Consider the following 22343-nt stretch of genomic DNA (forward strand, 5'->3'; position numbering starts at 1 on the left):
TCATGCTTCAAAACTCAAGAAACTCATTTTCTTTAGTTCCAGTTGCTATTTCATCATCCTAGTCTACCATAATTAAAATCACCCATAAGGATCACCCTTTTCTTATTTGCTTGGCTAATTTGATTATACATTTAATGGTCACTAACAACAACATCCAACTACTCACCTCTATCTCACACCATACTGCCTCAAAACCACTGGCACTATTTCCCTCTTTCATCTCTACTTTGTATGGATATAACTGTTTCTCTATCATCAATAGCATTCCCTTTCCCATTCTATCCTCACAAAACACACCATACCCTTCCATCTCTATTCCTGTCAGGATGTTATCCTCATCCAATCATGTCTCACTTATTCCAACAATTTTTGTGTGAACAGACTCAATTAATGCAACAACCATTTCATTTTCCTTGTTTCTTACACTTCTAGCACTTAGTGGATCACATTACACTTAGTGGTCACATTCTACAATATGTCTGTACATACTGGAAAAAGAGAAATTAACCAACAAGATAATAGAATTTTGTGGTTACAACTGCAATACCAACTTCTGAGGTGCAAGAAAAGGAAATAATAATGTCTCATAAGTTAAGCAAGAACATGAAAATGAACATTGGTGAGTAAGCTGTGCTGCAAATGTTGTGCTAAATGCTTTGCAAATAAGTGCAGATATGCTGCCCAATTGCTGGGAATCAGCTATTAACTGAGTATTTTAAGATTTTCGTGTTTTCATTGTTAGAAACGAGGCACCGAAATCCTTCTGCAAGTTTGAAGTGTAATACAAGAAACATTTAGGAAATGTGAAGATGAGATGGCTTTCCATGCTACCTGGTAGAAAGAATGATCCAAATTTGATGGTTTCAAGTCATATCTTCTATCACAAGATAAAAGACCCAAGCTCTTGAGGAATTTTTTAATAATCTCTTGATTATTACACACTTCTTTCTCTAATTCAAGGTCATTAACAACCAACTTAAAAATGTGTAATAATATTATCAAAAAGATTGAATGAGAGGACATTTGCAACAATAAAGTGGCAAAAGAACTGCCCCCACAAATGCTCAATAGAAAGGTGTAATATTTTTTTATATATATTGTCCTGGACTGCAAAAACCAACTGATAAAGGATGATATCATCAGAGATAATGGATTTATTGAAATTGTCAACAATTTCTATGATACCCTCCAAAACATATACAAAATTGAAATCAACGTACTAAAAGTAATAGATGAAGATGAATTATTTAATGAAATGGATCATTATGTGAAGAATATACGTGAATCTAAGATTGACAGTTGGAATAAATGTGGTGTGATGATTAGTGAGAGGCCTTTATTTTCCCAGTCCTGAAAATACTTCAAGTGCAAACTTTGTTTGCTTACACTTGGATAAAGGATTAAACCAAGAATATAATTTCATGTCATCTTTAATTTATAGTATAACAATGTGGAAAATCTTCCAACAATTAGCCATGATGGTTTGGCTTGATTAAAATTAACATTGTCAAATTACACAAATCTCTATTGAAGAGGTGGTTTCAGGATATACACTCCTAATATCTTTGTCATATTTTTTAGATGACTAAATTTTTCCCAACAGCTTTGGCTATTCCTTTATAAAACTGTAAAAGTCCATACAAGAAATCTCTTTAAAATGTACTTTGTTATTAATATTGCATGTATGGTATCAACAGACATCTGGTTCCTTTCATCAGTCCAAAATGCATTCATTAAAGAAAACTCTAATTATGCATTTGCACCCTGTAAATCCTAACACAAAATTCACAATGAGTATTATGTTCCAAAAAACTAACATCTTCATTTTTCATCATGTGAATTGTCTCAGTCCACCTCTTGCTAGTGATCACACCACATTTCTTCCAACTGTCAATATTAGATTTACGTGTATTCTTCATATGATGATTCAATAGAAATACATTTAACTGAGCAGTTCCAAATGTACTTCTAATAAAAGAACTTGACTGCAGATTCGACCATGCTCCATGGAACCTATACCACTTGCTTCACATTAAGCATGTAACATTATCACTAATATACGAAGGTTTCATACATTATACTATCCTTCAATATTAGCTTCAGAGCTCTTCATTGGAAAGTGGATAAAGATGAATTAAATTAAAGAGTCCAAGAAATTATATTCTTGGTTTATCCTTTATCGAAGTGTAAGTAAACAAAGTTTGCAGGAGAAGTATTTTCAAGACTACGCTACTTGTATATAGAGGCTAATGACTTAATCTTGAAAATACTTCATACACGAACTTTGTTTGCTTACCCTTTGATAAAGGACAAACCAAGAATATAATTTCTTGGAATCTTTCATTTAATTTATAATGAAGTGGAAAAACTTTCAGCTCTGATCCAAAGTATTTCAATAATAAGGGTGAAACCTTTTCACTACTTGTATATGGGAAATATATGATTTCTGCATTATTTCAACCTTGGTATCTCTTCTGGGTCTGGCTCCCACTGAGGACATTTTAATTATGTTTGCCTTCGAGCATGATTCTGGGAATAGAGCAGTTATGCTTGGTAGCAGGTTTTTGTATGTCACTGAGTAGAGCCACCATTGAGAGTATGATTAGTTTAAGAGTGATCCTTTTGGGGTTATTCAGTGAAATTTTCAAGTGATCTTGTAGATTACTCAGTTTTTGGAGAGAAGTACCTCCTGTACCTGAAACAGTACCTCAGAGTAAAGGTTGAAACAGTCTTGGTAGTGACCCTTCCATAATGCTTAGCATTATACGCACCCAAAAGGATGTTTGCTTTGCATTGTGGGATACTAAGGGAATTAATGGGAAGTCATTAGCCTCTATATAGAAGTAGCTTAGTCATGACAATACTTCACATGTAAACTTTGTTTGCTTACACTTAAATAAAGGATATATACCAAGAATATAAATTCTTGGCGTCTTTAATTTAATTTATAACTAAGTAGAAAAACTTTCAATGCTAAAGATGCATATAAAAACTCTTTCAGGATTACAGATTTTTTAACTTAGTAGTTTGTTGCTCCTTTCCGGCTCTCATTCTTCCTTGCTTTTCCTACTTGGTTGCCTGCTAGCACCCAGCAACAGCTACTCAAAATATTCATAATTAATGCACACCTAACTGAGATTTAAAGCAAAATTTTGGTGATAACATGGTTGCCATTATTACTACAGTGCTTGTACATTAGAACAGTGTATAACACAAGAACACTATTATAATATAGATAGTCTTAGATATCAACTTGGGGAAGTTTCATGGAGGGAGGAATTGGAAGGCCAGGATATCATTAGTGCTTGGGAAATTGTGAAGGAATATTTGTTAGCAGCAATAGTAAGCTTTATTACAAAAGTGATGAAAAGGACATAATTTGGTGTAAAGTGGATGACAAACAATATTAGCTATGTGGCTAGGTAGGAGGAGAAATGATTGTGGAAGAATGACATTGTGGGACAGAAATGGGAATAGAGTGACTGATGCAGAGAACATAGTGGAATTGTTCAATGAACACTTTATTGGAGTGTTTCAATAGGTTCGAGGTTTAGAGGTGCAGGAGGAGAGTATGTCCCAAATATTGAGTACTCTGGATGCCAGTAAAGCAGTGGGACTGGATGGTATTTCACCATGGGTTTGAGAGAATGTGCTAAGAACTGACAGCTCCTTTGACCTGGCTTTTCAATGAAAGTCTGGCTACAGGAAAGGTGCCCAGGGAATGGAAGGAAAGTAAGATAGTGCCATTGCATAAGGGCAGTAGCAGACTGGAAGTATTTAATTATATGCTGTTTGTGTGTCATTAGTAGTTGTTAAGATCTTGGAGAAATTAGTGAGGGACCGTATACATCATTGGGTAGATGAGGGTAATGTTATCTATGAGTATCAACATGGATTTGTTAAGGAGCACTCTTGTTTTAGTAATATGCTAGCCTTTTATAATAAAGTAACAAGAGCAATAGATGAGGGAAAGGTATATACTGCCATTTTACTAGACCTAGCAAAGGCATTTGACAGGATGCCACATGATATGCTGATATTCAAGTTGCAGCACATGGGTCTGGATGTCAGATTGGTCAACTGGATTCAGGATTAGCTGTCTGATAGGTATCAGAGAGTTGTGTATGGTGGAGCAATATCAAAGAGGTAGAAGGTTACAAGTGTGGTTCCACAGAGCTCAGTACTGGGACCTATATTGTTTAACCTTTATATCAATGACATTGTCAGTGGATTGCAAGGGGATATTCAGTTGTTTGCAGATGATGTGAAGCTGGGAAGGGTTATGAGTAATAGTGCAGATGTGGTAGCTCTGCAAGAGGATTTGAATAAGCTAGACAGATGCGCAAATGAATGGGGGGGGGTGTCGGTTTAATGCAACAAAATGTAAGGTCTTGAGGTTTGAGAAACATCGATGGGATGCTGCATACTCTATGGGAGGAGTTGTACTGGAAGAAGTAGGGAAGACAAGAGATCTGGGGTTGATGATTGGTAGAAACATGAAATTCGGGGGACATTGCAAAGGTAGTGAAGGTAACACAGAAGACTGCTGCAATACTGAGAAGGACGCCAACCTGCAGAGATAAGAGAGTTATCATTCCCTTGTATAAGACCCTGATCAGACCACACTTAGACTATTGTTCTCAGATTTGGTCCCCAAGATATGAAGGAGATAAATTAACTGAAAAGGGTACAGAGGCAAATAACAAAGATGGTTTCAGGACTGTACAATCTTAGTTATGAGGATTGGCTGAGGGAATGTGGACTGCAGAGTTTGGTGGATAGATGAAGGAGAGGTGATATGATCGAGACTTTTAAACTGTTGAGAGGCAGTTACAGGGTAGACACTTGGGAGTTCTTTCGCTTGGTGAAATAGCAATGACAAGGGGGCATCTCCCTGGAAGTTAAGGAAGCTGTGAGCTCTTAAGAGGGTGAGGAGTGGTTTCTTTGCATGAAGGGTGGTTGAAACATGGAATGCATTGCCTGATAGAGTGGTGAGAGCGCGAACGGTCAATGAGTTTAAGGAGTGGTATGATAGACTTTGTGTTTCCTAGGAGGGACCTCCCGTGCTGAGTCTTTTGACTCCATGGAGGCCTGGATATATATATATAATATAAAATGAAAAAAGTGAGACAGATATCTTGCAGGATAAATTAGTAGTGTGAGCAAAGGACAATGGTTGTAAAATGTAAAGTAAAGTAAAGTAAAGTAAAGCACTTTGAGATTAAAGGGTTACATAGTTCATATCATATACTGATGATACCATATTACAGGAAATTGATGAGGTTAGGGATTTGGGGGTGATGGTGGTTAGATTTGAAATTCAGAGGACATATTGCAAGAGTTGGCAAAATAGCTCAGAGTATTACTTGGATGTCAAATAACACATTGACAAGTAAAGTTAGGGAGGCTATTATCCCTCTTTCTAAGGATGTAATTTGACTACTGTGCACAGATTTGGTTACCTGCACTGCTAGGGAAGGACCAGGAGGTGGTGGAGAGGATTCAGAGATGAATGACTAAGCTTGTGACAGGTCTGTATAATGTTCCCTATGAGTTGCAGATTTTAGCTAACAGGTTTAAGAGAGAGAATATGATAGAAACTTATAAGTTACTAAAGGGATTCTAAAAGATTTAAAAAAGAAATTTTTCAATAGATGGGGAACAGGAAGAAAACAAAGGATCACACTTGGAAGTTGTCTAAGGGTATGAGGACTAGGTTCTTTACTTGTAGAGTGGTGAATGAGTGGAATGATTGCCAGAAGTGGTTGTGAGCACCCCAACAGTGAATAAGTATAGGTATTGTTTTAATGGATAGTGTGGGTCTCCCACAATGAATCTTTTAATTCTATGGATGCCCATCTAAATAATAATAATACTGTAATAATAAATATATATATTCACTTTATCATATAACAAAAAAACCCAGTATATATAATACTGTAAAAAACACACTAAGCAAAATAATTATGTGAGATTTTTACAGGGTATGTGTACACACACACACACACACACTGCATTTCCAATGTCTTGCTGAACAAAAATTTTTTATGCCAACTCTGAATCAATTTAAGTGCAATCATCAATCTTACATAATTCTTTCATCAGTCACTCTGTACTTCTACAAACTGCACACCATACCACCTACACAGTTTATTATATGTACTGTGCAGGTGGTATATTATAAGATGCACTCACAATGTTCATTGGCAGCTTATTTCATTCACTCATTATGTGCCAGGAAAGGAAACTGGACCTCACATTTTTTCTGGCTACATAACCTTACTCAGCTTCCAGAGATTACACCACGCTATCTCCACCTGCCATGAGTGGAAAATTTCCCCTTCTATATTGTTAGAACCACATACTAGCTTTTATGTTTTTATCATATCTCATTTGGTTGGCCGAGTGGTTAGCGTATCCACTCTCCAACCAAAAAGCTGAGGGTTCGAATCCAGCTTTGAGTATGGATGTTTGCGATTGTCTTTAAAAATACTAGTGGTGGTTGGGCAGTAGATGGTGTTGGTGTAGATGATGATAGTAGTTGTGGTTCGTTGTAGTTGGTAAACTGAGTGGTGGAGATGGAGAGTAGGTGCCCTCCCTCGATGAGTCTTTGGACTCCCTGGAGGCGTCATGTAATAATAATAATAATCTCTTTTTTCTATTTCTCAAACTTTGAAGGCTACACTCCTCCATTCTATTTCCCTATGCAAGGTTCCACAAGAAAGATATAATTAGGCCTTTCACATGTTTGTAGAACTCAAGTCTCAGCTCAGGAAAGAAACCATAGGAATGAAAAGAATGTGTGATAATTCTGTTGTACAAGAGTGGTGCAAAAAACTGATGTGTCTAACTATTTACCTAGCAGTATTTTTGGTGTGATGGTGAAGATTTTAGAGAAGTTAGTAAGAAATCGCATACAGAAATGGCTTGAAGGACATGCTTTACTCTGCAAGAAACAACATGTGTTTCTAAAGGGAGGTTAGGTTATATTTTAGCAATTTGCTCATATTTTATAATAGTGTTATAGCTGAGTTTGATAAAAGGAATGAATATCCCTATGATAGTGTTGGATTTTGCTAAGGCATTTAATAGGATACCACATGAAAGGACATACCATAAACTGAAGAATATGGTGAAAGTTTATTTTCCACTTGGTTAGAGTATAATAAATTTAGTTTAATCCTTTATCCAAGTGTGAGCAAACAAAGTTTGCGCCTGAAAGTATCTTCAGGACTGGGTTAAGGTGGTACACACCAGGGCAACTCGTTGCAAAGGTGGAGCAAGCTACCAACACTCCTAACCTAGTATCTCCTATAATGCAAAACACATCTCCTTGCGGATATGTCTATTGTTATGCATAAAGGGAAGGGCCACTACCCAGACCGGTTTCGACCTTTATTGAGGTCTCTTCAGTGGGAGCCAGGCCCAAGTCGAGATATCAGGCCGAAGTATTTGCAGGTCATCTCCACCTATAGGAATTGCCAATTGGTGTGCCACCCTTTTTTAATAAATTACTCTGGATTTAGAGAAAGATGTTGAAAGTTTATTTTCCACTTGGTTAGAGTATAATAAATTTAGTTTAATCCTTTATCCAAGTGTGAGCAAACAAAGTTTGCGCCTGAAAGTATCTTCAGGACTGGGTTAAGGTGGTACACACCAGGGCAACTCGTTGCAAAGGTGGAGCAAGCTACCAACACTCCTAACCTAGTATCTCCTATAATGCAAAACACATCTCCTTGCGGATATGTCTATTGTTATGCATAAAGGGAAGGGCCACTACCCAGACCGGTTTCGACCTTTATTGAGGTCTCTTCAGTGGGAGCCAGGCCCAAGTCGAGATATCAGGCCGAAGTATTTGCAGGTCATCTCCACCTATAGGAATTGCCAATTGGTGTGCCACCCTTTTTTAATAAATTACTCTGGATTTAGAGAAAGATGTTGAAAGTTTATTTTCCACTTGGTTAGAGTATAATAAATTTAGTTTAATCCTTTATCCAAGTGTGAGCAAACAAAGTTTGCGCCTGAAAGTATCTTCAGGACTGGGTTAAGGTGGTACACACCAGGGCAACTCGTTGCAAAGGTGGAGCAAGCTACCAACACTCCTAACCTAGTATCTCCTATAATGCAAAACACATCTCCTTGCGGATATGTCTATTGTTATGCATAAAGGGAAGGGCCACTACCCAGACCGGTTTCGACCTTTATTGAGGTCTCTTCAGTGGGAGCCAGGCCCAAGTCGAGATATCAGGCCGAAGTATTTGCAGGTCATCTCCACCTATAGGAATTGCCAATTGGTGTGCCACCCTTTTTTAATAAATTACTCTGGATTTAGAGAAAGATGTTGAAAGTTTATTTTCCACTTGGTTAGAGTATAATAAATTTAGTTTAATCCTTTATCCAAGTGTGAGCAAACAAAGTTTGCGCCTGAAAGTATCTTCAGGACTGGGTTAAGGTGGTACACACCAGGGCAACTCGTTGCAAAGGTGGAGCAAGCTACCAACACTCCTAACCTAGTATCTCCTATAATGCAAAACACATCTCCTTGCGGATATGTCTATTGTTATGCATAAAGGGAAGGGCCACTACCCAGACCGGTTTCGACCTTTATTGAGGTCTCTTCAGTGGGAGCCAGGCCCAAGTCGAGATATCAGGCCGAAGTATTTGCAGGTCATCTCCACCTATAGGTGGAAAATAAACTTTCAACATCTTTCTCTAAATCCAGAGTAATTTATTAAAAAAGGGTGGCACACCAATTGGCAATTCCTATAGGTGGAGATGACCTGCAAATACTTCGGCCTGATATCTCGACTTGGGCCTGGCTCCCACTGAAGAGACCTCAATAAAGGTCGAAACCGGTCTGGGTAGTGGCCCTTCCCTTTATGCATAACAATAGACATATCCGCAAGGAGATGTGTTTTGCATTATAGGAGATACTAGGTTAGGAGTGTTGGTAGCTTGCTCCACCTTTGCAACGAGTTGCCCTAGTGTGTACCACCTTAAACCAGTCCTGAAGATACTTTCAGGCGCAAACTTTGTTTGCTCACACTTGGATAAAGGATTAAACTAAATTTATTATACTCTAACCAAGTGGAAAATAAACTTTCAACATCTTTCTCTAAATCCAGAGTAATTTATTAAAAAAGGGTGGCACACCAATTGGCAATTCCTATAGGTGGAGATGACCTGCAAATACTTCGGCCTGATATCTCGACTTGGGCCTGGCTCCCACTGAAGAGACCTCAATAAAGGTCGAAACCGGTCTGGGTAGTGGCCCTTCCCTTTATGCATAACAATAGACATATCCGCAAGGAGATGTGTTTTGGCATTATAGGAGATACTAGGTTAGGAGTGTTGGTAGCTTGCTCCACCTTTGCAACGAGTTGCCCTGGTGTGTACCACCTTAACCCAGTCCTGAAGATACTTTCAGGCGCAAACTTTGTTTGCTCACACTTGGATAAAGGATTAAACTAAATTTATTATATGAAGAATATGGATTTGGAATACAAACTCTTGACTTGATAACTGGATGGTTGACAGACAGTTATCAGAAAGTGGTACAATGGGTGTGAATCTGTCAGATTTAAGGTAACCAGTGGTGTATCCCATGCTTTGGTCCTTGGACCATTCTTGTTCGATCTGTACATTAATGACATTAAAAATTATCTAACAGGAGGTGCTAAAATTTGCTGATGGTGAAAAAATAGGTAGGGCAATTATGGATGCTACTGTTATCCAGTTCTTGAATCCAGAATGATTTGAATAGGCAGAAAATTTGGGCAAATAAAACAATTCATTGTCAATAAGATTTATTATTATTATTATTATATAACACCACCAGGGATTCCAAAGACTCATCGAGGGAGGGCTCTGCAACTTTCTGTCTCCACCTTCATCACCTACACCAAAGCCATCTACCATTTCAAACAGTATATTACATTAGCAGGGTTATTATTATACAAACTAAGTGGATATTGAATCCAACATTATTTATCTCAGGGTTATTATTATTATTATTATTCAGACCTCCATGGAGTCAAAAGACTCATCGTGAATTATGGATGCTACTCTTATACAGCTCCCGCAAAATGATTTGAATACGCATAAAATATGGGCAAATAAAACAATGGCTCCCACTGAAGAGACCTCAACATTATTTATTATTATTATTCAGGCCTCCATGGAGTCAAAAGACTCATCATGTCTTCTTAAGAAACACAAAGTCTATCAGGACTCATCGAGGGGAGGTCTCCCCCCCTAAGAAACACAAAGTCTATCATACCACTCCCTAAACTCATTGACCGTTCTCGCTCTCATCACTCCATCAGGTAACGCATTCCATGGTTCAACAACCCTCCATGCAAAGAAACCACTCCTCACCTTCTTGCTCACAGTTTCCTTTCGTAACTTCCAGGGATGGCCTCTTGTCATCACTCCTTCCCACTGTTCAACCAAGCGAAAGAACTCCCCAGTGTCAACCCTGTAACCACCTCTCAACAGTTTAAAAGTCTCAATCATATCACCTCTCCTTCTATCCACCAAACTCTGCAGTCCACATTCCCTCAGCCGATCCTCATAACTATCATTGTACAGTCCTGAAACCATCTTTGTTATCCACCTTTGTACCCTTTCCACAGTTAATTTATCCCCCCTCAAATCCTGGGGACCAAATCTGAGAACAATAGTCCAAATGCGGTCTGATCAAGATCTCTGGGTTATTTATCTCAGGATTATTATTATTCAGGCTTCCATGGAGTCAAAAGACTCATCGTGGATTATGGATGCTACTGTTATCCAGCTCCTGCAGAATGATTTGAATATGCAGAAAATTTGGGCAAATAAAACAATGGCCCTCAGTGACGAGACCTCAATAAATGTTGAAACTGGTCTGGGTAGTGGCCTTTCCCTTAATGCATAGCATTATACATGTCCGCAAGGAGTTGTGCTTTGCATTTTGGGAGATACTAAGACTAGGAGTGATGAGAGCTTGGTTCACCTTTACCACGAGTTGCCTCAGTCCTGAACATGCTTCAGGCACAAACTTTGTTTGCTTACACTTGGATAAAGGATTAAACTAAATTTATTATAACTTAGAAGATAATTGCTATGTTGAACCTTGACATGTAAGATAAGTGGTGAGATAATTGCAATTATCTCACCACTCTGACAAAGTGGCATGTAAACTTTTAACTGATTGTCCATATTATCCCTAAGTCTTGATCCAACAAATTTCTGTTAATGTAATACTCAATCTGCAATGACTGCAGTCCAAAATGTATAAGCATGTAAGATTAAAAAGTACTTTTGCCTCTTTACAGGGGCTTGATAATACCTAGATTACAATGTGCAAATTCGGTCTCTTCAGTTCCAAAGAGATAAAGAAGCTGTGGAAAGGGTGCAAAAAAAGAGTTTCAAAGTTTATATCGGGATTATGGAATTCAGATTATGTGGACTATAGATTCTGGTAGATAGAAGAAAGTGGGGGGGGGATGAGATGACAGAGGTCTATAAACTTCTGAATGGGTGTTATAAAATATTGTCTGATGAAATTTTTCATTACAAGGAAAGTGGAGAGAGAACATGGGGCATGTATGGAAGTTAAGTTTGTTTGCAAGAAAGGGGTAAGAGCTATATTTTTCTCTCAAAGAGTAGTGAGTGCATTTAGCATGAAAGAGTTTAAAGGAAGACATGACAGCTGTTTGGGTGATGTATAGCCTCTCTTGACTAAGTTTCCTTAACTCCCTGGAGGTCTCAGATAATAATAATAATAATAATAATAACATCAATAATAATTTTGGTTGGCCAGTGCTGAACCTTTTTTTTATGGTTTGCTTCTCTCAATAGAACCGAGGTGACCATATCTCAGCACAGTAGTTCAGATGTGGTCTGAATAAGGCTTTGTAATGTGAGAGAATAATTTCCTTATTCCTGCAAATTAGTGCTCTCTTCAATATTGCAATTATCTCACCACTCTGACAAAGTGGCATGTAAACTTTTAACTGATTGTCCATATTATCCCTAAGTCTTGATGCAATCTTATCATATTATCCCTAAATCTTGATAATATTTCCGTTAATGTACTCAATCTGCAATGATTGCAGTCCAAAATGTATAACCTTGCAATTAATAATTAAACTGACATAAATGGACATTTGCTAAAGAGTTAGTTTCAACCTAATCATCTGACCCCCCCCCCCACCCAATTTAGTATCATCTGAATATAAAAGAATGTTTCCCCTCCCCAATGCCATTAATATACAAGTTAAACATAAGTGGCTCAAGGACAGAACCATGTGGTACTTCAAAGAACCATGTGGTACTCCAATAGTTAACTTCATTGTTTTAGATTTAGCTCCTTCATAGATCACTCTCTGTTACCTGTCAGATTATTATTATAACATTAGACCTCCATGGAGTCAAAGGTCTCATTACAGAATTTCCCAATTTTCATGCAAAAAAAAAAGATCATTGAATCATGCCTTAAACCGCAAAGAACCTACTCCTCACTCCCTTGCTCATGCCCTCTTTATACAGTTTACAAGGATGGCTTCTTGTTCTAGCCTTGTCTCTCTCTTTCTCTACTCCATGAAATATCTCTCCCACATTAATCTGGTAACAACTCTTCATCAACTTATATGTCTCGATCATATCCCCTTTCCTTCTTCTATTCATGTTTCTGCAAGTTGCATTTCCTCACTTTGTCCTAATATTCCATATTCCATAGACTGGACACTGACTTATGAACTTTCTCTGGATCATCTCTATTATGTCTTCATCCCTTAGTGTGCAGGCTGATTAAAGCCTTGCACAAGGGAACCATAACTTACTCTTTGCTTCTGAATATTAAGGTCCCCACCTCATCATTGCCATAATCTATTGTGATGTTGTTATAATTTTACAAATGTGACCGCCTAAAATTCCATATCTTGTTGACAGTCATTCCCAGATCCTTCCTGACCTCTTTGGCTCCCCTCCCATCTCCATTTCCTTGTCCCATTTGCATTCCAGTTTTGTGATTCTCACTCTCACACTACTCTCATCTCTATTTATAATCAGTGTGGTCTCAACTGGCTGACTGGAAATGGTAGGATATAGAATTTTCAGGATATGAAGATAAACAGAGGAGTGAGAGTATTGTGAATATTAGCAGAGTATTGTGTCCTTCAAGAGTCAAAGTGGAAAATATTAGCACGTGTGAAGATTTTGAAGTTGTCTGCTATGAAGTTAAGATCAAAAGAATAGCATATCTAATAGGATTCTATTATACACCAGAAAATGTGGAGAGTACTGATTGTGAAATGTTTAGACAAATTAGTTGGGCAAGCAAAAGGAAGATCTTAATGGGAGATTTTAATTATAGGAATGTGGACTGGAAAGAACAGATAGCATATAGTAACCAGGAGAGAAAATTTGCTGAGTTTTTACAGGATAACTATCTAAAGCAACATGTGACAGAAGCAACACAAAGTTTCTCAGTGTTAGATTTGGTGATATCTTCACAGGATGTGGTTGTGGATCAGCTATCAACACTGTCACCTGTTGCTGAAAGTGATCGTTAGGTATTTATTTAGAAGGAAGTATTAGGTATTTTGTTATCAATAAGTGTATAAGTGGAACTATAAAGTGGATGATTATACGAATCTTCGTGGTGAACTAGCATCAATACATTGGATTTTTGAAAATTATGGAGACAACTACCATGTTTGAATAAAAACTTTAATTTAATATAACTAAAATCTACATTTGACGTTTCGACCTTTATGTCAAGGTCATCTTCTGGAGCATACAACTATACACAGAAAACAAGCTACACTACAATCAAACTGGTTTATTAAAGACACTGACCAACTGCTATAACAATTGTTGGCCTGACCTCTGGTGAAAAAAAAAAAAAAAAAAAAAGTATACATCAACACTACAGTCCTATTATTAGTGTTATCTGTTGGTTGTAGAAATACATTGGGCACAACAACAAGTATCTATCTATCTATATACATATATTAACATCATGTACATTCCAGCCAGTTGGTATGGAATGGTTTCTAATACTAGCTGAAGATTGGTTAGAGTCCTGACTTATGCTGGATCTTATATATTAGGTAGGCTGAATGCGTGCCATCCAGATCCTTGGAATTTTCATGCCATCTTTGTTGTTGATATTTGGGTGGTATATCAGGATTTCGCAGGCTTCCTTAAATTTCCTTTCGTACCAGGTTTTTATACGGTGTGAAGAGCGGGTGCTTTTCCAGTTGATTTGGTGTAGGGTGTTGAGTGCGTGGTCTGAGAGGCCTGCTTCACGTAATGGTTATATTTAATGTGCATAATGTGTTCTTTCTTGCATATAGGGATTGTCTGTCCCGTTTCACCAATGTACAGTAAGTTACAGGTGCAGCGGATGCAATAGACTCCAGGATGTGCTAATGGGAGGAGAGGATCCTTAGAGGAGTTGAATATGGTTTTAAGTTTAGTGGATGGTTTAAAGGTGGCATTGAGGTTGTAAGATTCTGTTGATTTTTTCCGATAACCCTTTAGCATGTATGGGATGGCTATGGTTTTACTGTAATCTAGATTCGTTTTTATTGTTGTTTTATAGAGTATTTTATTAATAGTATTTTTGTTATAGCCATTATTTATGAATGTGTTGCTGATGATTTTTAGTTCTTGTTTCAAGGCTTGCTGGTTAGAGCAAATTGTTGTAGCTCTGTTTTTAAGGGTGTTAATGACTCCATATTTTTGTGATGGGTGGTGGTATGAATTAGCATGTATGTATTGGCCAGTGTGTGTCGGTTTTTGGTAGACTGTGAAGGATAGACTGCCTGAAGGAAGATGTGTGACTAGTGTGTCTAGGAATGGGAGCAAATTTTGGTTTTCGATTTCGATGGTAAATTGTAGGCGTTTGTGTTGTTTGTTCAGGTGGCTAAGGAATGTGTTTAGCATTTGTCGCCGTGCGGCCAGATCGCAGCGACAAACACTAGTCACACTAGACACACTAGTCACACGTCTTCCTTCAGGCAGTCTATCCTTCACAGTCTACCAAAAACCGACACACACTGGCCAATACATACATGCTAATTCATACCACCACCCATCACAAAAATATGGAGTCATTAACACCCTTAAAAACAGAGCTACAACAATTTGCTCTAACCAGCAAGCCTTGAAACAAGAACTAAAAATCATCAGCAACACATTCATAAATAATGGCTATAACAAAAATACTATTAATAAAATACTCTATAAAACAACAATAAAAACGAATCTAGATTACAGTAAAACCATAGCCATCCCATACATGCTAAAGGGTTATCGGAAAAAATCAACAGAATCTTACAACCTCAATGCCACCTTTAAACCATCCACTAAACTTAAAACCATATTCAACTCCTCTAAGGATCCTCTCCTCCCATTAGCACATCCTGGAGTCTATTGCATCTGCTGCACCTGTAACTTACCGTACATTGGTGAAACAGGATGGACAATCCCTATACGCAAGAAAGAACACATTAGACACATTAAATATAACCATTATGGTGAAGCAGGCCTCTCAGACCACGCACTCAACACCCTACACCAAATCAACTGGAAAAGCACCCGCTCTTCACACCGCACAAAAACCTGGTACGAAAGGAAATTTAAGGAAGCCTGCGAAATCCTGATAAACCACCCAAATATCAACAATAAAGATGGCATGAAAATTCCAAGGATCTGGATGGCACACATTCAGCCTACCTAATATATAAGATCCAGCATAAGTCAGGACTCTAACCAATCTTCAGCTAGTATTAGAAACCATTCCATACCAACTGGCTGGAATGTGCATGATGTTAATATATGTATATAGATAGATACTTGTTGTTGTGCCCAATGTATTTCTACAACCAACAGATAACACTAATAATAGGACTCTAGCATTGATGTATAATTTTTTTTTTTTTTTTTTTTTTCACCAGAGGTCAGGCCAACAATTGTTGTAGCGGTTGGTCAGTGTCTTTAACAAACCAGTTTGATTGTAGTGTAGCTTGTTTTCTGTGTGTAGTTGTATGCTCCAGAAGATGACCTTGACATAAAGGTCAAAACCTCGAATGTAGATTTTAGTTATATTAAGCTAAAGTTTTTATTCAAATATGGTAGTTGTCTCCATAATTTTCAAAAATGCATTCGGATTACCGTGTAAGCTAAAAAGAAAGGATCAATACATTGTGTTGATGAAATATGTAGAAAAAATTTTGACAGTGCATGGAAAATGGTAAGGCAGTATCTAACACAAGCAATGCATAACTGCATGAACTTTCTGATGGAAAATGATGAATCCTTAAAAGAAGATGTCGGCAATCTAGAAGGAGAATGCAATTTCGATCCCAAAATTATTGTTAAATGGCATCGTTTTGGAGCCATAAACAAAAGAAAGGATGGAACGAACTTTCCATGTCTCATGAAAGTGATCTGCGACACACTAACAAACACATCCAAATTTATAATGCCGATAAACAACAAGCTAAAGGACATTTTTCCCCATTCGTGCATACGTGATCGACCTGATTTAACCTTTGCCCAGAGAGAACAAAGATGCCAGCTCCAAAGACAACTAGAAGAAAAACGCCAAAATGGAGACAACAGTTGGATGATCAAGTGATTCCACTATTAGCCACCAAGGAGACCTGTATGCAGACACTACATAGGAAACGTGCAAGACCCTTGCGGTCAAATCCATGCCTCACAGAACCTTGCATATCCACTTCACCAACATTCGTTGCCTCAATTCCAACCTTAATAGCGTCCACTACCATCTGCAGTCTGCCAAACCCCACATACTCTTTTTAACAGAAACTCAAATCTCACCTTCCCCCAGCACTATCCATCTCAATCTCCCTAACTATACACTATTTAACTCCTTTCAACCCAAGGGTGGCGTCTGTGCATATATCTGCTCTGACATAACCTGCCAGAGAGCACCTAACCTAGAATCACCCAACTTCGACCTTCTTTGGCTAAAGCTATCCCTCCTCCACACACAGTCAAATTCATGTGCTGTCTCTATCGCTCTCCTAATACCACCAATTATTCTGAGCTCTTTCATTTCCTCTCCCTAAAAGTTGATTTTCTCCAGTCCCACTCTCCTAACAGCAAAATCATCCTCCTGGGTGATTTTAATGTCCATAACACCAATTGGCTATCCTCTTCCAAATGTACAGATCCTGCAGGCAGAGATGCTGAAACATTTGCCATCACTAATGACCTTAAACAAATTGTTCAAAAGCCAACCAGAATACCAGATAACCCAAACCACTCCCCAAATATCCTAGATCTCTTCCTTACTAATGACCCCTCCAAATATGTAGTGAGCCCCCTGGGTAATTCTGACCACAACCTAGTGCTCACCCCCTTCCCCATGCAACAATGCTTACACAGTCCCTCCCAAATAAGAGTAGTTTGGCATTATAACAGTGCGAAATGGGACAGTCTCCGAGACTATTATGCTACATTCCCATGGTTGGATTATTGTTTCCGATCTTCCAGTCCAAACATATGCACCAAACATATCACCAAAGTAATCTTCACTGGCATGAAAACATACCAGTGTAGGAGCCCCACTCTCACATTTGGAGTAGGGCTCCTAAAAGCTCCCTCAAAATGCTTGACTCAATACAGAGGAGAGCAATTAGATTGATAAATGACCCACCTCTCACCAACTCACTCCCCTCACTTTCACATAGATGCTTGGTCTGTGTGATTTGTATATTCTATAAATATTTCCATGGAAAATGTTCATCCGAAACAGCATCAATAATTCCCCCCACTTTGTACTAAGCCCATTGAAACAGGTACAGCTACCGCCCAACATCCTTTCACAGTACACCTTGAAACCCACAGAACAAGTTTCTTTTCCTCCTCCTCCTTCATCCCTGCTACTGGGGTACTGTGGAATACTCTCCCCCTGACGTATTTCCTAAGGAATACAACATACAGGCTTTTAAATCAAATGTAAACAAGTTTCTCCTTTCCCAACCCACTACCCATATAGGTTGACCAGCCAACCTCTCGTATATGGGCACAACATTAAAAAAAAAAAAAAACGAAGAGTTAAGTGAATAAATAGAGTAGGAGTGAGATGAACTGTGAAATCAAGCAGTGTAACAAAAGAAGTTCTCATGGAGGAAGCACAAGATAGTTTACAATGAACAGATGAATGAAGAATATAAAGTGCAGGCCCGAAAAGTGATAAATATGGTGGTGAAAAAGTAGAATATGAGAGGAGATTGGCCATCAGGCCAAAGCTAATCCAAGGGAGGTTTATGCTATGTAGCAAGCAAGAGAAAAAAATATTTATGGCAGATTGATACTGGTGGATAGTTATGGTAGCAGGTAACCATTGCAAATGACATAGTGGAAGTATTTAATGAACACTTCATCAGTGTATACTAGAAGGGATGTATCAAGTGTAGTTTGGGTTAGATGTTAATAAGGCTGTGGGAATAGATTACATACCATCATGTATTTTTAAAGATTGTGCAAAAGAGTAAGGAATGCCTGTGTCCTGGTTATTTAATGAACGTCATGCAGTGGGGAAGGTTTCTAAGGAGTTGAAAGAAGGCAAAATAATACCCCTCCACAAGGATGGTTTAGGAACAGTAGTTTATTTCCAATTACAGACCGTCTATATATCTGCAGTTGCGATCAAAGTATTGGAAAAAATTAATTAGAAATAGAATAGAAGATTGGGTTGATGGATATAAAATTCTGCCCATTCTCCATGATGGGCAGGTCTTCTTTTAGAAATCTGCTTAAGTTTTATGATTAGGTGACAATTGTGCTGGATAAGGGAGAATCATATACAGTGATATTCTTGGACTTTGCAAAAGCATTTGATACATTACCACATAACAGAGGATAGAAATAGATAGTATATTGATTAGATGGATCAGAGACTGGCTCTCTGAATGATACCAGTAAGTTGTTTATGATGGAGCAGTGTCTCAGAAAAGAAAAGTGACCAGTGGTGTGCCTAAGGGTTTGGTTCTCGGGCCCCTACTGTTTAACTTATTTGTTAATGATATTTCATGTGGATTAACTGGGAATCTTCAAATGTTTGCCGATGAAGAGAACTTTGGCAGAATGGCTGATGTTAATTCTCTACAGGGAGAGTTGAATAGATTTTTAGCTTGGACAAATGAGTGGGGCTGCAGTTTTAATATTAATAAATGCAAGGTGTTACCCTTTGGGATACAGAGATATAAAGCTGCATACTGTACAGGTGGAGCTGTAATTCAGGAAGTGGATGAGATTTGGGATCTTGGAGTGATGATAGACAGTAGACTGAAGTTCCAAAGGCACATCGCAAGTGTTGTAAAGACTGCAGATCATATTGCTGCTGTGATAAAAGGTACAATGAAATTTAGAATAAGGAGGAGGAGGTGGTGGTGGTGCCTCTATATAAGGCACTGGTCAGACCACATATGGACTATTGTGCTCAGATTTGGTTACCTAGTTTTCACTGTAATGTGGGAACTCTAGTCAGGATCCAAAGATGAATAACCAAAGTGATATCAAAACTCTGGAGTGCTGGTTATGAAAAGCATTTGAGAGAATATGGATTACAGAGGTTGGTGGATAGAAGGAAAGATAGAGACCTTCAAGCTAGTTAAGGGATTCTATCAGATTAATAAAGAAGAAATTGTGAAAAGAGTGGATGTTAAGTGGGAAGAATGAGAGGCCATTCCTAGAAGTTGTATAAAAATCAGGTGAAGAAAGATGTGAGGAGTAGATTTTTTACATGGAGAGTTGTTAGTAAGTAGAATCTATTGCCTGAGTGCATTGTGAATTGGGTAGTGTAGATTACTTCAAAGCTCATTATGGTACACATGTTGCTGATTGAGTTGACCTACCAAGATTAGTCTGTTGACTCCATGAAGGTTAGCAAAATAATAATAACATGTGAAATGTTAAGAAATTCTCCAAACCTGAACTGACAGACTGTATACCAATAACCACGTTTTAGGAAGTGATCACTATTAATTGTTCATAAGTTTTTTTTTTAAATTAATAATAATTATTATAAATAATTATAAATATAATTAATAAACAATAATTAATTAATATATATATATATATTCATTTTTTTTTATCTACACAACTTACAATTTTTCCTTTGAACTCCAATAGTATAATATCATATACTTCAGCTGTGAAAGAGATACAAGGCAGTTCTATCTCTTGACGATGTCCACATAACTTGGAATGAAATATATTGGAGTTTTTGAATAAATTTTCCAGTTAATTTGAATATAATTTTTGTTACATGTGTAAGCTATGAAACTTACTTTAACTTCCATACATCTTTAATCAGGCTGTATATGATTACTGTGCACAAATTTAACTACCTGGTTTTCAAAAGGATGAAGAGATATCGGAAAGGGTCCAGAGATGACTGATTCAGGATACATGATTTTTTGTCTCTAGAATGTTGAGTATGAAGACAGATTGAAGAAATGTGATTTCAAGTCCAGTGGAAAGCAGGAGGAGAATGTGAACAAGAGGCCATCTCTTGAGGCTAAATAAGTAGGATGTGAGCAAGAGAATGGGGAGTAAGCTCTCTGCATGGAGAGTGATGGATATTTGGAATAAGAAGGTGAGGAGTGGTTTCTTTGCATGGAGGGCGGTTGAACCATGGAATGCATTGCTTGATCGAGTGGTGAGAGCAAGAACGGTCGATGAGTTTAAGTTGTGGTATGATAGACTTTGTGTTTCTTAGGGACACCTCCCCTCGATGAGTCTTGATAGACTTTGTGTTTCTTAGGAAGGACCTCCCACGATAAGTCTTTTGACTCCATGGAGGCCTGGATAATAATAATAATATATTGCATTTAAGGCATAGTACGATAAGGTATGTGTATGACAGTGGGACTTCCCATGATGAGTCTTTCGATTCCATGGAGGTCTGCTGATGATAACAATAATAAATATACTGTAAAAAAAGGGGAAGGCAATATTTTTCTTCTGTTTTAAGTCTTAGCCTGTTTTAACAATGCTCATTGCAATTTGCCTTTCTGCTATTCTTGTGTTCTTTCAAACTGGTATTCTAGTATAGTAAGTCCCCAACTTACACAGATTCAAATTACATAGATTCATAAATATGTGGCAATAATCTGATTTACACTACCAATGTCCTCTATCAAGTGCCACTTTGAACATACTAAAGGACTTTTCTAGCAAGATGATGCATGGCTAATAGTGTCATCTCCATCATGCTCGTTTCTACCTTGAACAAAAGTTGCCTCATACATGTATAATAAATACATGTACTCACAGTGGAATAAGAGGCACATTACACACAATGGACACTAAAGTAGATACTATTAAATGACATGAAAAGGTAATAGGTTTGTAGGCATTGTACATGCTTATGAAATAAATGAACAGACTGTTTGAACTATTATAAAAGATAAAGTTCAGATTATGCAGCACATGAAAAGTTAGGCCAATGCAATCAATGATCACCCTCAAGAAAAGAAACATATTCATAGAAGATATGAAAAAATTATTGGCAATTCAGATTGAAAAATGCAACAATGAATGCTGATAAATCTTATGTTCATACAAGAAAAAAACTAATATACTACTGCATGCTATAAACTTATTTATGAGGAGGAGAAGAGAGGGAAAAAAAAAGCTGCAGTAGTAATGATTTTACATATACCGTATAGTACAAACTGTATGTAATATTACATATTTATAATGAATAGTTAATGCTATTTGTATTAGTTTCCTTAATTATATATCCTTCAATATTTATATATGTGACAGGAATAGTGAGTCAACTTTCGGACAAGAGTAGGAATCAGTAGGGCAGATGGTACTTTGAGTCAATATGGTGTGAGATTTAGGCTAATAGATAAATTATAAAACTGGTTGCTACTATAGGGCAGGGGATACCAGGGATGATGTGGGAGGCATGCACCAGAAGATTAGTACAATGAGTGCAAGCTGAGTAATTATTATGAAGGACTTTGGAGACATAGATTGAAAGGAGAAAAGATCACATGGCAAGAAGAAAATGGAATTTATACAACAACTAAGACATAATTACTTGAAGCAGAATGTGATGAAGAGAGACTCGGGATATGAGAGTGTTGATTCTTGTTATAGGATCAGAAGATCTGTCCATAACTAAGTTAATCATCTTAGTTATGGACAGGTTTTCTTGGAAGCTACATTACCTCCTATTGGAAAAATATAATCTTGATTTGGGAGGTAGCAGAACATGTGAAAATTCTAGTTAAGAAGCAGTATTTATGGGACTACAAGGCAGGTGATAATGATACACTTAGGAGGCAACTTGAAGTAGTACT

The 22343-nt window shown here is 37.6% G+C and overlaps 1 protein-coding gene across 5 annotated transcripts in view; it reads right to left on the reverse strand.

Annotated features, from left to right (window-relative positions):
* LOC150103285 (uncharacterized) overlaps positions 1-22343 on the reverse strand; it is a 454389-nt gene that overhangs the window by 171042 nt on the left and 261004 nt on the right. For 3 of the 5 annotated variants that reach the window (XR_016548822.1, XM_090397911.1, XM_090397912.1), the window contains exon 15: positions 20134-20226. The exons of the other annotated variants lie outside the window; for them this stretch is intronic. Coding sequence is in view for 2 of the 3 variants with exons in the window: in XM_090397911.1 (XP_090254037.1) it covers positions 20134-20226 (93 nt within the window). In the remaining variant the exon portion in view is untranslated. The remainder of the gene's footprint in view (positions 1-20133; positions 20227-22343) is intronic. 5 annotated transcript variants of the gene reach the window in all.

This window comes from Typopeltis vanoorti, chromosome 9 (assembly GCF_054136105.1).
Source record: "Typopeltis vanoorti isolate ZY-2024b chromosome 9, IOZ_Tvanoo_1.0, whole genome shotgun sequence".
Taxonomy (NCBI): Eukaryota; Metazoa; Arthropoda; class Arachnida; order Uropygi; family Thelyphonidae; genus Typopeltis; species Typopeltis vanoorti.